The following is a 15,158-nucleotide window of genomic DNA, read 5'->3' as shown; positions in this document are numbered from 1 at the left end:
CAAAGAGCTCTCAAGACCTTTGCAAACTTATTGTTGCAAAACATACTGGTGGCATTGGTTACAGACGTATTTCTAAACTTCTGAATGTTCCACTGAGCACTGTTATCCATTATCAGGAAGTGGAAAGAACATCATTTCACCATAAACCATCGGTGTTACACACTGCTTCTCCACACAGGGGGAGGGCTGAGGTCATCTACTGCAGGTGACACTGACGAGGATAAGTAGGCAACCTCATACAACCCCACATCAAAACACCTGAACTGTCACTCTAAGGTCCCTTTATTTGGTCATTAAAAGACAAAGACAACTCAGTTTTCACACTGTTTTACTTTTTCCATTTTAAAAATCTTTGCCAGTGTTACATCCTTTTTGTCTGAGTAACATCATGCTGACAGAAAGAGTAAGATTCTTCTGCTTTCACACACACACACACACGCACACACACACACACACACACACACACACAAACACACACAAACACACACACACACACACACACACACACACATAGTGTGCAACAAACAGAAGTTTTGGTGTGAAATATCTTTTCTTTGTTTATATGTGGCGGACCCTGCCACCTTTCTAGCTTCAAACAGTGTTCTGGGACCTTATTTTCCTCTGAGAACAGCTTGTTTATTCACTTATGGAAAAGATACATATTTTTGTTATTGTATTATTACCTCATTAATATTGTAAATATTACAATTCTGAGTTTGAATTTCTTCTCTACATAGTTAATACTTTAAGCATGTTTAGTTGAAGTATAGGCTATCAGGCATGAAGGATTGGCTGAGTGTCTGAGGTGAGTCCTGAGCACATTTACTGTAGGTTTGACATCATTTACTGTAGGTTTGACATCATTTACTGTAGGTTTTTTCATTCTCATCTCTTAGGTAAACAATCTGACCAGAAATAGTGCCAGGCAGTCTTATAAAAACTGTCCAATACTTACTACCAAATTCATCTTTGTTTGGCTTCAGCAAAACAAAAAACTAAAACAATGTGATCATTTGTCAACCCTTTTTGACACCAACTGCACTGAAAACAGGACAGAGACAATATATCAATGATTTCTATCCACTGATGTTTGGAAATTACTCTAAATTCGATGTCAGCTACATGTTTCAAAGAAGTTTCAGTCAGGGGCAACAAAAGCCCGGAAAGTGGATAGCTGAAGAAAAAAAAAAGGTAAATGGGTTCACTGGTAACAGGTGATGGTATTATGATTGGGTGAGAGGATCATCCTCAATAGGCTCAGTTGTTCACAGGCAAAGATTCAGCGAGGTGGCAGCAGCCATTTGTCCAATCCGTCCTCTGTTCCAATTACTTGTTCCTGTGTATCATGGGTAAAGTCCAGTTTCAGTCTGGTGTCAGATCCAACTGAGCTCAGTGTGATCATCAGAGAAGATGAATAGGCTTTATACAGTTGCATGATTTGCTGGAAGTCAGCATGTAAAACTTTGACAGAAACATTCCTTCTCAGACAAACAGTAAGTCTTAAATTTGCTCCAAGTTGTTATTCCAGGGTGACTTTAGTGTCTGTACAGGTACATTTGATCTGTGCTCCATAATGACCAAGACTGTAGACAGGCACTTCTGCAGAGGGTGTGTTCAGTTTTTAGCACAGCGCAGGAAATTTAGCTTGGACTGTTTTCACTGCTGGACACTGCAAAGACAATGTCCTAGCATCCAGCACCATTCTTACTGAATCCTAGAAAGCATGTTCTCTGCTGTGTCCAAAAACTGTCTGCACGTTTACAGTAGTAAGTAGTAGTAATAACAGGACATAGAGTATAAAACATACCAGTTTTAACAATAAATACATTAACAAAACACCATAATCAACAACATTGTGATGTGACAGACTTTATTTAATCGACTTCATTTAAAAGACTTTTATTATACATCAAAAACATGTTTTATTGTCTAAATTCAAATCACAGCTGTGTTTGCACATATTTTTTTCTTTTTGAGAAGGATCATTACAAGTGCAAGTGCTGCTACAATTAATAAAGAAGTCACTACACTGCCGACCACAACTGCTGTCGATCCTGATGTTTGTTCTCCACATTCAGCATCAGTTGAAACAGTTCCTGGTTTTATCAACTGAAGATTTAATGGTTCACATCTGGAATGAAAGAGGGACATTTTGAAGGACACTATGAATTTACTACAGTTGTAAGACCTTAGGTGTCTGCTGTGAAACTTCACTTACTGTGTGTGTGACAGACAGGATGTAAATGTTCCATCTGAATATTGTCCTTCACTGCAGTCAGAGCACTCAGTGTCTCTTTGTGCTGTTCCTGTACAAATACAAATGATATCTGTTGAGACTAGCATAGATATATTATGAAAGGATCAAGGTTTAAAATGACATCAGTACATTTCAACAGACCTGTCTGATTTCCTCTCAGTGGATTTAAACAACTATTTGATTGTTGAGATTTTGGAAGCAGACACAAGATATTTATTTTGTCTTGTCTTCACAAGTTTTTATCCCTGACTTTCCTGCAGAGGTCACTGGGGAAATGATTATGGGCGATATTCTGGCATTGTTTGTGGTGCAATGACTTGTTCTACTTGATTGACTGTAAAGGAGGAATCACACCAGAGTCATGAACAAACTGAACTAAGTTATCCAAATGTCATTAGCTTCAGTGCTGCATGCAAATATTTAAGCAGTGAAATGTTTGCTCATATGTTATTATAATAATGTAATATGCAAGTTCACAACTAGATTGTCAAGAAATTAAATAAATTCAATTCTTCAACTCTTTGCCAGTGTAACATCCTTTGTGTCTGAGTAACATCGTCCTGACAGAAAGAGCAAGATTCTTCTGCTCTTTCTCTCTCTCTCTCTCTCTCTCTCACACACACACACACACACACACACACACACACACACACACACACACACACACACACACACACACACACACACAGTGTGCAACAAACACAAGTTTTGGTGTGAAATATCTTCTCTCATTCCAAAAACTCTGCCTGTTTGTCTTGGGGACAAAACCTGAGCCAGCTTGCCGTCCCTACCCTGAAGTACACACACAAATTTACTTTCTAAACAAAATGCCTTTGTAACAAAGTTTTCCTGCAGCCAGCACAATTGAGTAAGGTAGTTAAATAAACTAAGAGTGGCCTGATTCATTTTATTTGACATTCAACTATCACATCAGTGGGACACTGGAGATGTTCATCAGCCAACGTCGCTGTCAGGATCCTGAAACAAAGCTGCGGGCTGGATCCCTGCCCTTTGGCCCCTGAAGTTAGGCTGTTTCACCTCTGGGTAGACCGGTTAAAATAAGTTGATATATATAAATAAACTGTCCCTATCGTGATAATAACCCAGATGATAAGCCAGTCACACACTTAAACCTTAATCCTTGATTTGCTCAAACCATGAAAAGCTGAGATAGTGGCACACTGGGCAGGCCCAGGCTTACACAGTACAGATCAGATTCCTGCTCAATCATGATTGGTCTTTGGTTCAGAAGCTGTTACTGTGGTGATATGCATGGCAAAAATGCAGCTGAACTTGGTTAAACTGATTTCCTGGCTACAAAAAGACTCTTCAGGAGGGGACCTTAAAGAGACTTGTGGTACTATGAAGATTTTCAGATGGTGGGTGAATAGAGGTGCTGCAGTAATGTACGCTATCAGAAAAAACAGGTGTTTTTCGAACATTGAACCATGTAAACCTATTCATGTAAACCCCCAAGCAGAAGTATGAACCTGAAAATGAGCTTAATATGTCCCATATGAAGTCAGCACAAGAAAACCAACCGTTGTGACGGATGTATTGTCCTGGTTTACAGCCTGTGTGTTTCTGTGCTGCCATACAGCCGTTCTCTGCAGGGTCCAGACAGAAGAATCCCTCCAGTGGTTCACAAACTGTGTCTGATGATGGAGTACATGACGTCTTCATTTTCAAACCCGAACCTGCAACACACATAGAGGTTACTTGTGGAGAAACAAAACTATTATTCAGTTTAATCTACTAGAGACTAAATCTTTAAGTCAGAATGAGTGGGATTTGTCAGTCATGGTCTGTAAATACAATATTCAAATCTGAATGGATGTATGGATGCATAAATATGAGCAAACATATAATATTATCACTTCAAGTCCCAGTAATTCAAACTTGTTTACTGCTGTTTAAAAATGAGGAAAATACAGAGCTGACTGACGTTAATGATATTAAGAGCTAATAACTTGAGTGTAAAAATATATACTGCTCCTCAAAAGTTTGGAATCACAAAGAATTTGATGTTTTCCATTAAAACTCACAGTAATTCACCAAATGAGTTGCTAAATGAATAGAAAATATAGCCAAGACAGTGACAAGGTTAGAAATGATGATTTTTACTTCACTTTGCTTTGGTTAAAGAATCCTTCTCTTGACATTCACCTGTGGAAATTCTAGCTGTCAGTTTGTTGAGGTAATCTGGAGAAGTGTCACTTCCTGCTTCCTGAAGTACCTCCCACGTGTTGGATTGGCTTGATGGGCACTTCTTACGTATTATACAGTAAATAGAGTTGAGATCTGGTGACTATGCTGGCCACTTCATTTTAGACAGAATACCAGCTGACTGCACTTTTACTGAACTGACAGCCAATATGCTGTATTTCTATTTGCACTATGAGTGAGGATGAATAAGGAAACGTGTGTTAGTGTTGTTGAAATAACATTGGAAGGCAGAAAACACAATACAGAGAAGAGAGGTATATTTTCATATTGGCAAATAATTCTGCTGAGTGAAGCTGCACTGAACAGAAGCATTTGCACCTTTCATTCTTTCTCATGTCTCTACAGGAATCTTCTCTGTTTATAGGTTTTCAGTCTGATCCTGTAACATATGAGAGCTTTAGTTTCTAGACAATTTCTCACATGGAAAAGCCTTTCTCAGAATATAGACTGATGAGTTTCAGAACAAAGTTCTTTTTTCTGGCCATTTTGAGACTATAATGGAAGCCTCAGATGTTGATGCTCCAGATACCAAACTAGCCAAAGGAAGGTTAATTTGATTGCTTCTTCAATCAGTACAACTGTTTCCAGTTTTTAAAAAAAAAGATAAATAAACCTTTTAACACAAAAAACTTGGATTAACTAACATAATGTAATGTTGGACCAAAAGAATGATGGTTGCTGAGGATGGTTCTCTGTACAGCTGAGTAAACAGTCCATTAGTCAGCCATTTTGAATTTAAATAGTCATTTGCCCCATTAATAATGTCTAGACTGTATTTCTTATGAATTTAATGTTATTTTAAGTGATTTTTTAAAAAAAATAAGTTTTTGAGCGGTAATGTAGAACTTTTCATCATAATGAATCAACCTCAGTAAAACTGAACTCCTCTTCATCCCGGGGAAAGACTGCCCTCACATGGACCTGGCAGTCACTGTCGAGAACATCACGGTATCGCCTTCATCGACTGCGAGAAACCTGGGTGTGATCCTCGACGACAGACTACTTATTGTAAGTCGCTTTGGACAAAAGCGTCTGCTGAATGCACTAAATGTAAATGTAAATGAATGTCTTGTGGCTTAACTATGTGAAACGAGCCTGTTGTGGCACAAAACATCTCACGTCTCACAATATTTCATGATACATAAGGTTTTCGTCAATATTGAATCAGTAAGTTGCAGTTATCTCATAATGAGTGTATGCATCTTCAAAACTTCAACACATCTTCAACAGTTTCTCAGTTCTTACACAGTATTAACAGTGGGGCTTGCAGTAATAAGTCTAATTACAGCTTTCAAATCAAGGCATAGACTTTAGTTTCTACTAATAGTTAGGAAATATTAATAGGAATCTACCTGCATTGCAGTTTGTACAGTGAAAACACAGTTTTAATCCTGTCGGCTGATTCATAAAGGTCCCCTCAGTGCAGGGCGCACAGGAAGTACTTTGGCCCTTGCTGCAGTCTATTTTAACTCGGCTGCCTGTTGAAAAGAAAAACAACAGTTTATTTTCATGACATAAATTGTTTCTGTTAACTGGAAAGATACAATCTTAAGAGTATGTTGCATGTTTCCAGCTCGGCAAAGTGACAATTTATTACAGTGTCATTCTTATTCCTACTTTACCACCAGATGATGCCAAATTAAAATAAATCTTTAAAAAATATATGAAGTTCAGCTTGTTCTTGTACTGTTAAAACACCAGTGAGATGCTGGCCCGTCACCAATACATTTCACTTGTGAACATCACAACACCAACCAGTGATCTGCACACAAGTGGTTAATTCAGCATTGTTGGCACCTGACAGTATAACAAAAGAAAAAAGTGAAACATCTCTTCAATATTCAATTGAATCTTACCAACAGGACACATAGGACAGCATTCAGTCCCTGTCTGATACTCTGCCCGATGACATGTAAGGGTCTGTCCTCTGGAGAGATCCATCACAAGTATCTGTGAAGAAGAACGGACGATCAAAGTAGAAAAACAAGAGTTACAGCATGAAACCACATGTGAGTCAATGAGTTCACATTCATGTCATTTGACAGCAGGGTTATGAGAGTTACTTTAAACATGTATTCTGATACAGTTACTGATTACCTGTTAAACAATGTAATCAGTAATGTAACTATCACAATATAAAAGTAATGTAACTTGATTACTTACATTAATTAATTACAAACATATACATATAAAGACCAAAGAAAAGAAATATCAATAAGATGACTTTTCTATTTAATATTCATAACGAGTGTGTTTTCTGTAAAAATACACACTTGTGTATTTGGCTTCACTTCAGATCACAGTGATGTTGTGTGAGACTGGAGAAGTGTTGTCATGTTCGGTCAAATTCTGTGGTGGTTATTTTGTGCTTGGTGTGTTTCTTTTGCTGTTGTGCTTGCAGAGGCGCTCACCTGCAGCAGGTTGGCAATCAGCGCCTGCTCATAACACCCTGCTCTCCACGCTACCTGCTGCCGGATGATTTCATCAGTTAGATGTGGTCCATGGCTTCAGTTAGATCGTCGTTTTGTATGACTTCTAGTTTTGTCGTATTGCTCTCTTGGAGATCTAACATTTTCTCGTGTTCTCTCTACAACCAGTGTTCACCTTCCAGTGTTTCCAGCTCCAGCTGTCCAGCTCTCTGCACCTCTGCAGCCAGCTGCCTTACGCTGTGCTCAGAAGTTAACGGTAAGTTACGTAGTTAAAAGTTGAACTTTTTTACTGTATTCTGGGGGAAGCTATTGTTAGCTAACCGACCAACAAGCTAACGTTTGCCAGTGTTCGGTCCTTCCTCTCTTAACCTCCACATCCACAGCACGGTCGGTCAGAGGTGTGGGCGGGTCTGTGCACGCTGACACGTGTGGGCTATTTGCATATTTTCTAAACATTTAGATATAGATTTAGCATTTAGATTTAGATTTAGATTTAGCATTTAGATTTAACATTTAGATTTAGATTTCACATTTAGATTTAGCATTTAGATTTAGATTTAACATTAAGATTTAGATTTAACATTAAGATTTAGATTTAACATTTAGATTTAGCATTTCGATTTAGAGTTAACATTTCGATTTAGAGTTAACATTTAGTTTTAGCATTTAGATTTAGATTTAACATTCAGATTTAGATTTAACATTAAGATTTAGATTTAACATTAAGATTTAGATTTAACATTTAGATTTAGCATTTAGATTTAACATTAAGATTTAGATTTAACATTAAGATTTAGATTTAACATTTAGATTTAGCATTTCGATTTAACATTAAGATTTAGATTTAACATTAAGATTTAGATTTAACATTTAGATTTAGCATTTCGATTTAGAGTTAACATTTAGTTTTAGCATTTAGATTTAGATTCACCATTTAATTTGTACCTCAGATGTGAGGAAAATGAGCTAAATATTCAAAATATATCAGCTAGAAAAGTGTGACTGAATTTTTACATTCGGCACCCCATAGTAACAGTGTTGTCATGATGTGTGTGCATGTTCATGGTAAAAGACCAGTATATCATCATTTAAAATTGCAATCATGTTACTAATCCCTTTTAACTGAATGTATCAATATTCTAATTACTATAATTTTTTTTCCTGTAACCTTTCCGGAATAAAGTTACTGTTCTTTTTGTATCTTGACTATGTAATCCTGTATAACTCCCCAAGCCTGTTTGACAGTCGCTGGAGTCTTAAGAGTAAGGTCACTGTGTGGCCTGGCACATGTTGAATCTCAGCAACATTCCTGTGACGTGGCCTGTGTCTGTTAAGGTGGAGGTTCACCAGTGTTTACTACATATGGTATATATAAAAAAAGTAAACAAACTTTCCACCTAGTTCACACCTTCACACCAGTAGCCTGCCATATTTAAAAACAGCTCCATCTTGACTTTTGCCCCACCTACTCTCTTCTTATTCAGAAGTTAAAGGCAGGGCAGCTGTTTTCATACAGTAGAACTGATGAAGCCTCTCTGATGAACACAAAGCACTTCTCCATTTTCTTTTCTTGACACTAAAATGTTTGTAGATGTGTGTGAGGGACAGAGAATAGAAAAAAGGTGTACAAAAAGAAGGAAATGTTGGCGAGGAGGAGCAAATAAAAGCTTTGTGTAATAACAAATTACTTTACCAGTAATAGTGACGGTGATAGTGCAGGTTTTCTTTTCATTTTGTACAGCTGGATCACAGTTTTTATTGGCTGAAGATGTTATCTCACTGCATTTTATGATGAAATGAGATATAAACTCCAAAAGGAGGACACCATCTGAAAAATAAAAGAAAACAGAATCCATGCAGAGATTAAACTAACTGCCAAGCAAACAGTTTATTTTGAGCTTCCTGCAGTGATCAGACATCTTAAATGTCATGTAAATAAAAAAAACCTTGCTAACCTGATTTTAAGGTAGAAACTGTCCACACATGAACAGGTGATTTGAAGCAGCTTGAGTGATTGTTTTTAAAAGGTGCATCTTGTAAGATCTGGACACAATCTTTGTTTAAAACATTCAAAAAGTGACACAAACACAAAGATGCAGAAGGCCTTAGAAAAAACAGTCAAAACACATCACTGTTCACACTGCATATATCTGATTCTGAACGCATCATTGTTCACACTGTATATATCTGATTCTGATCACATCACTGTTCACACTGTATATATCTGATTCTGATCACATCACTGTTCACACTGTATATATCTGATTCTGATCACATCACTGTTCACACTGTATATATCTGATTCTGATCACATCACTGTTCACACTGTATATATCTGATTCTGAACGCATCATTGTTCACACTGTATATATCTGATTCTGATCACATCACTGTTCACACTGTACAATAAACACAGTCCTAACATGTTCTGATAAAAACAATGTGTCTGGACTAAACTAACTATCTTGCAACATCTTTGTCTTTGTCGGACCAGAATTCCAGTCCATCCGACCCTAGTGATGAATTACCACCCTGCCCTTTATTCTCATCTGCAGCTGCTCTCATCAACAACCCCCCCAGTGGACGTCCATCTCTATACATTACATCAGCTGACATCTTTGACCATCATCCCATGACATATACTCTATACTGTGAACTTTTGCACATCCCATGATGAAGTGGTTTGCAAAAAAATGTACAGCTTTGTGAGTCTAATGCATACATACGTGCTAAAATTTTTGTTATAGTATTTCCTTGTATTTTTATTGTACTTTTTGTATTATATATATATATATATATATATACATACATATATATATATATATATACATACATACATACATACATTATATATATATATAAATGTATGTATGTATGTATATATGTATGTGTGTATATATGTGTATGTATATATATATATATATATGTATATGTATATATATGTATATATATATATATATGTATGTATATTATATATATATATATATATAACCTGCCTGAAAGAGTTTAGTGCCAGCTTTACTCAGATGTGGGGTACAGTGGTTGTTCAGTATGCCTGCTTACACAGACCTGTGCTTGTTACACCAACAGAATGAGTTGTTCTCAGGATTTAGTATCAGTGTGCACCTCCAAAAGTTTTATTTAGCACTTACTGTGTAACAAAAGGATGCAACAATAACACCGAGGAATGGTGAATATATGGGTAACTAAATACATACTAGTAATTATTTTAGTCTTGACATTTTTAACAACTTGTAACGATGAATGTGTACAGAAATAAATGAAATATATCAAATAAATAACAAAAAGGGTTTGAACTAAACATTGAGCAGTTGAAATACTGCCCCCATTCATCTGGAGCAGGTGGCTGGGAATTACACATTGCTCCTTTAAAGTGGCCCTGCACACTTCAACATGTTCTTTAAGCTGTAAACCAAATCATATGACTGTACTGTGATGAAACACATCAATGGTGTTAATATTAACATTTATTACTAAATGTATATAATTTAAACAATTTAAACCATCCCATAGGCCACTGGACTGTGCACACTGTAATAAACTGGAAACTGTCAGACATGTACTGACATACAATAGATCTGATCTGATCACAGGGGTTTTGGCAGCTTGCTGGGAGAGGGCAAGAGTACAAAAAACAAGTTCAAGTTCATGAAATTGAATTTTTCTCCAACTGTGTTGAGGCCTGTAAGACCAGACTGGGAGCTGCAGTTGCTTGTGTGGATACGGAGCTACTGAGTATTAAGCACAAAAACAAAACAACAGATCTAGCCCAGGAATATTACAGCTATAGGACAGTAATATCGTAATGTAATATATTACTTTAAAATGAAGGTAACCAGTATTATGTAATATATTATATTTTGAAAGTAACTTGCTCAACACTGAAAACTATATAAATGCATTTAGGCTTTTCAAACACAGAGTCACTCAGCCAATGTCCTGCTCTCTACTTTACTTTGTTTCAAAGTAGTGATTGTGACGCAGGAGAAGAGAGAAGTCTCCTCAGACAGCTGGTTCCTCTTGGGGGGTAAGGACAAGACTTCCAAGGCTAAAAAGTCTCTCCACTGGATGGAAGCATTTTTTTCCAGTTATGATTACTTTTATGAAAACCTAAATAAACAATGGATTACTTGAATTACAGAACTTATGTGTTACGTTACTTGTTACAAGAAAAAACTGATTACTTTTTTACAAGTTACCCCAACACTGCTATCTAATTATATCCGCCTGCATTTATTCTTTTCTTTTCTTTACTTTTATATTATATTATATTGTGTTATTATTGAGACATTGAGACATTGAGATGGTGACGTCTTACAAGTACCTGGGAGTTCACCTGAACAATAAACTGGACTGATCACACTGCAGCAACATACAAGAAAGGTCAGAGCAGACTCCATCTGCTGAGGAAGCTCAGGTCCATTGGAGTGCAGGGGGAACTCCTGACAACTTTCTATGACTCTGTGGTGGCATCAGCCATTTTCTATGGTGTAGTCTGCTGGAGCAGCAGCATCTCGGCAGCAGGTAGGAAGAGACTTGATAAACTTATCAATAAAGGCCAGCTCCATCCTGGGATGCCCTCTTGACCCAGTGCAGGTGGTGGGAGAGAGCAGGATGATGGATAAACTGTCATCGCTGCTGGTGAAGGAGTCCCACCCCCTGCAGGACACTATCACCGCACTGGTCAGCGACAGGTTGATACACCCCAAGTGTGTGAAGGAGAGGTATCGCAGGTCCTTTCTTCCTGCTGCGGTTAGACTGTACAACCAGCACTGCTCCCAGTAGACCTCACATGTGCACTGTGCAATACAAAACTCTACACATATCCACACACTTTCTGGTTTGCACTAATTGGACAATTTTCAATACCCATATTTATTATTTATTGTTTGTAAATAACAATACCAAACTGCTTATACTTACACTGTTCATATTATAAATACTATGTCATATTGTAAATACCAAGTTGATATTGTAAATACTATGTATATACAAGTTAATTCTATTTCTTATCTCTTATCTCTTATTATACTGGTTATTTTTTACTTTTTATTATTGTTTAAGTGTGATACTGTCCTTTGGCTGCTGTGACTAAGAACTTTCCCCATTTGCGGGACAAATAAAGGAATTCTGATTCTGATTATATTACCAGAAACAGTCAGAGGTAAACCGCATGCCAACAGTATCTCAGCTCTGTCTTATATACTGTAGGACCTGACCTCGATGTTCTCACCGTCACACGTGGTCAAACTTCATTGTTCGTCTTCATTTCTAACCTCCTGTACCTTCATGGAGCCAGACAGACGTTACAGTCACACAGAAAGAGCAGCTTCGATCAGCAGCAACACTTATAATAAACTATATACATGTAATACACGAGCCATAACGACACACACTTCAACAGTGTGACAATGTGTTAGCATCTTTAAAGAAAAGAAATAAGATACAGAACATACCGTGTGATGAACAAGACTGCGCACTTTGTGTCCGTGAAGAGAAGGAGGACGTTTTAACCTTTCAAAATAAAGGTCCTTCATAAGTGCAGCCTGAATTGCACTGATGAGGCTGTAAAACTCTAACGTGACCTGTCACATCATTTAATCTGTAGCAGTGTCGGATAAGTTAAAATAGATAAATAAGAAATTAAACAAAGATCCTCAAAATCCTCCACATTGTGCTGCTGGTGAGGCAACAAATCATCTTTGTCAGAGCTCAGATCCTTCCTGTACATTCTCCTCCCACTGTATCCTTATCTCACCTGTAGCAGGGTGGTAAAGAGCACTGAACATGTCCCCTCTGCCATAATGGTGACACATTGACAAAACAAATAGAATATGCATAATTAGTTATGAGAGCAAATATTATCATTTGGATGCAAATGTAGCTACCAGTAGTGCATTTCACAGAGGGCAGGTAGTAGAGCAGCTGTGGTGGTCAATGGAAAGATTGTAGATGTTAACTTGAGTCTCTTGATATGTTTCCTGATGGTCACGACACCTGAAGTAAACACACAACATGATACACCTTCAGACAGAGTACTGTGTGTGCCATGGATGATTTGTTGCAGCCAAAAAAAAGAAATATGAAATTCACTAAGCAAACGTCAAAACAAAATGCTGATGGGCCAGCTAAATGAAAATGAAGGGAAGCCACCCAGACCCCACAAAGGGCCGTTCTGGGTGGCACCAACCCTCAATCCTAACAAAACATTACCATGGCTAAACCTAACAGAAAAAAGAAAAAAAAATGAAAATCAGACTACCTGACATATGATATGTTGAGACTTGCTCATTAAGAATTTTTCCCTGCCAATGTAAGTCATAGCTCATTTGAAGCACCATATTTTCTGTTTAATTTGTCAGCCAACTCACCTACAATCACCTCCAGTACCTATTGATAGAGAGCATTTATGAAGCTTTTATTCTGAAGGGCTTGAAAGTGAAAGAGATTTGAAGAGATGGAATTCCCCTGCTTTGAAATAAAGAAAAACAAAACCCCTCCCCAAAATGGGCCAGCTTTTTTTTTTTTTTTTTTTTTTAATCTACATGGTACTTTGTTATCTGATCTGTTAACTCTTCATGAGTCCTCTGTTGGCTTTATATAACAATTTGCAAAAGAGAAATAGTTGAACAGGCAGACACTTTGGGTTACCATAACTTATCATCAGCAGGAAGGCCTCCAGACTGTCCTGTGACATTCTGATAACAACAAACATGGATTCAGATGATATGACTGCAGGGTTGCAGTGAAAAACTAATTTATTTCATGTTACTCACTGGACTACATGAAGATAAGCCTCCATTGTTGGGGCTGTGTTTAAGCTCCCAAGTTCAATTAATCGACTTAATTCAAGTGTCACTCTGTGTGCTGCACTTAGTTTATGAAACAAATTAATTATAAGGGATCCTACATTATGTAAACATTTTTACAGCCAAAAATGTAAAATATCATTTTTTCATGGCAGGCCAACTGTTGTCTTGGGTCGGGTACTGAGCTTGGTACTCTTATGGCTACAAACCAGATTACATTGGGACTGCTGAGTACTGGTTCAGGTTAAGTGAATTGGTGCAACATTTCAGTGCCTTTTAAACAACGTTGTTAAGAGACAGACAGAGAACAAGACACCACCCCGGCAAGAAGTCATTAAGTCAGTGCAACACTCGCTGCAATATATGCACTGTAAAATGGAGATCAGGGCAACACATGTAACCTGAAGAAACACCGGGTCAAACATAAGATATATCTTAAAGCCAGAGTGTACAGAGTTTGATAGCATGAAAGCCAGCTCCCCTGTAGCAGCTGTAATAATGAGCAAACTGGAGAAGTTGTGGCATTTTTTCACTGTCTTGGTCGATGTTATGCTAAAACAGTAGACTGTGTGAGATCTTTGTAGTTTTTCCAAAACCTTATTAAGATACCAAGAGAACTGCATAATATTTATGGAGAAATATTACAGTATGTAGTACTGCTGTAGTGACAGCAACAACATGACAGACAGTGAATGTGTTTCTTTAGATCAGGCAGACTAGATGCTGCAGTGGAGTATTGCTGCCCTCTACTGCTTGTTATTAATGCTCCATTTGACAGTAATGTATATTTTAAATAGTCCAATACTGTGCTGATATTTCATCAGTTCCTTTGAATAGCGTCTTCCTTTGAAACAATGCTGGTCGTATTTGGAGGCTTATTTTTTCCAACTGAAATTTTATAAAGATTTAATAACAGAGCGAGTAAAGTGCCGGAAAAAGGTACTATTGAGTAACAGTACAAAATTCCAGGTACCAATAAAGGGAACAGTTCAAATGTCAACCCTAACATTGACATGCCCCTCCCATACATACACAAATCTACACCTATGGCACTTTCTACCCCAGTAGTAGTAGTAGTAGGAGTAGGAGTAGTTTTCCTTTAGTACATACATATAGTTTGTTACATCACTGTTGAAACAGGCAAAATGATAGGCTTTCAGCATGCTTTCTGCTGTTCAGACAATCACAAGCTTTTAGTGCAGATGCTAGTTTTAGTAACATAAATAATTTACCTGTGAGATTATTTTCTGGCCTCTGCAGTGCAGACAGGGTTGCTGATAGGGCTCTTTGTGTGCCGTGTGACCAAGTAGGAGGGAGTGGAAAGCCATATTAACTCCTCCAACAACTACTTTTAAAGCAATCCAGCAGCTGCTCTGTGTGGCTTTAGGCTGAGTAGAACACATTTTTCTTTAGCTG

General features: G+C 37.5%; 1 protein-coding gene across 1 annotated transcript; it reads right to left on the bottom strand.

Moving 5' to 3' along the window:
- Positions 1-1,853: 1,853 nt before the first annotated feature.
- LOC141000146 (tumor necrosis factor receptor superfamily member 14-like) lies at positions 1,854-12,548 on the bottom strand. Its single transcript, XM_073470776.1, has 7 exons — positions 12,390-12,548; positions 8,606-8,740; positions 6,340-6,433; positions 5,836-5,961; positions 3,799-3,954; positions 2,219-2,306; positions 1,854-2,131 (listed from the first exon to the last, which is right to left on the bottom strand). The coding sequence occupies exons 2-7, from the start codon at positions 8,642-8,644 to the stop codon at positions 1,936-1,938; spliced, it is 699 nt and encodes a 232-aa protein (XP_073326877.1). The 5' UTR covers positions 8,645-8,740; positions 12,390-12,548; the 3' UTR covers positions 1,854-1,935.
- Positions 12,549-15,158: the final 2,610 nt, after the last annotated feature.

Source organism: Pagrus major, chromosome 7 (genome assembly GCF_040436345.1).
Source record: "Pagrus major chromosome 7, Pma_NU_1.0".
NCBI lineage: Eukaryota > Metazoa > Chordata > Actinopteri > Spariformes > Sparidae > Pagrus > Pagrus major.
Note: the sequence above shows the minus strand (reverse complement) of the source record. Positions and strands in the feature narration are given on the sequence as shown.

What these genes read in the sequence shown, in the direction of transcription:
- LOC141000146 (XM_073470776.1), bottom strand. Translation starts at nt 8,644, where the DNA reads ATGAAAAGAAAACCTGCACTATCACCGTCACTATTACTG. An exon ending in TATCACCGTCACTATTACTG is followed by an intron (nt 6,434 to 8,605) that starts GTAAAGTAATTT and finishes TCTTCTTCACAG; the next exon opens with ATACTTGTGATGGATCTCTC. An exon ending in CTGTCCTATGTGTCCTGTTG is followed by an intron (nt 5,962 to 6,339) that starts GTAAGATTCAAT and finishes TCTTTTCAACAG; the next exon opens with GCAGCCGAGTTAAAATAGAC.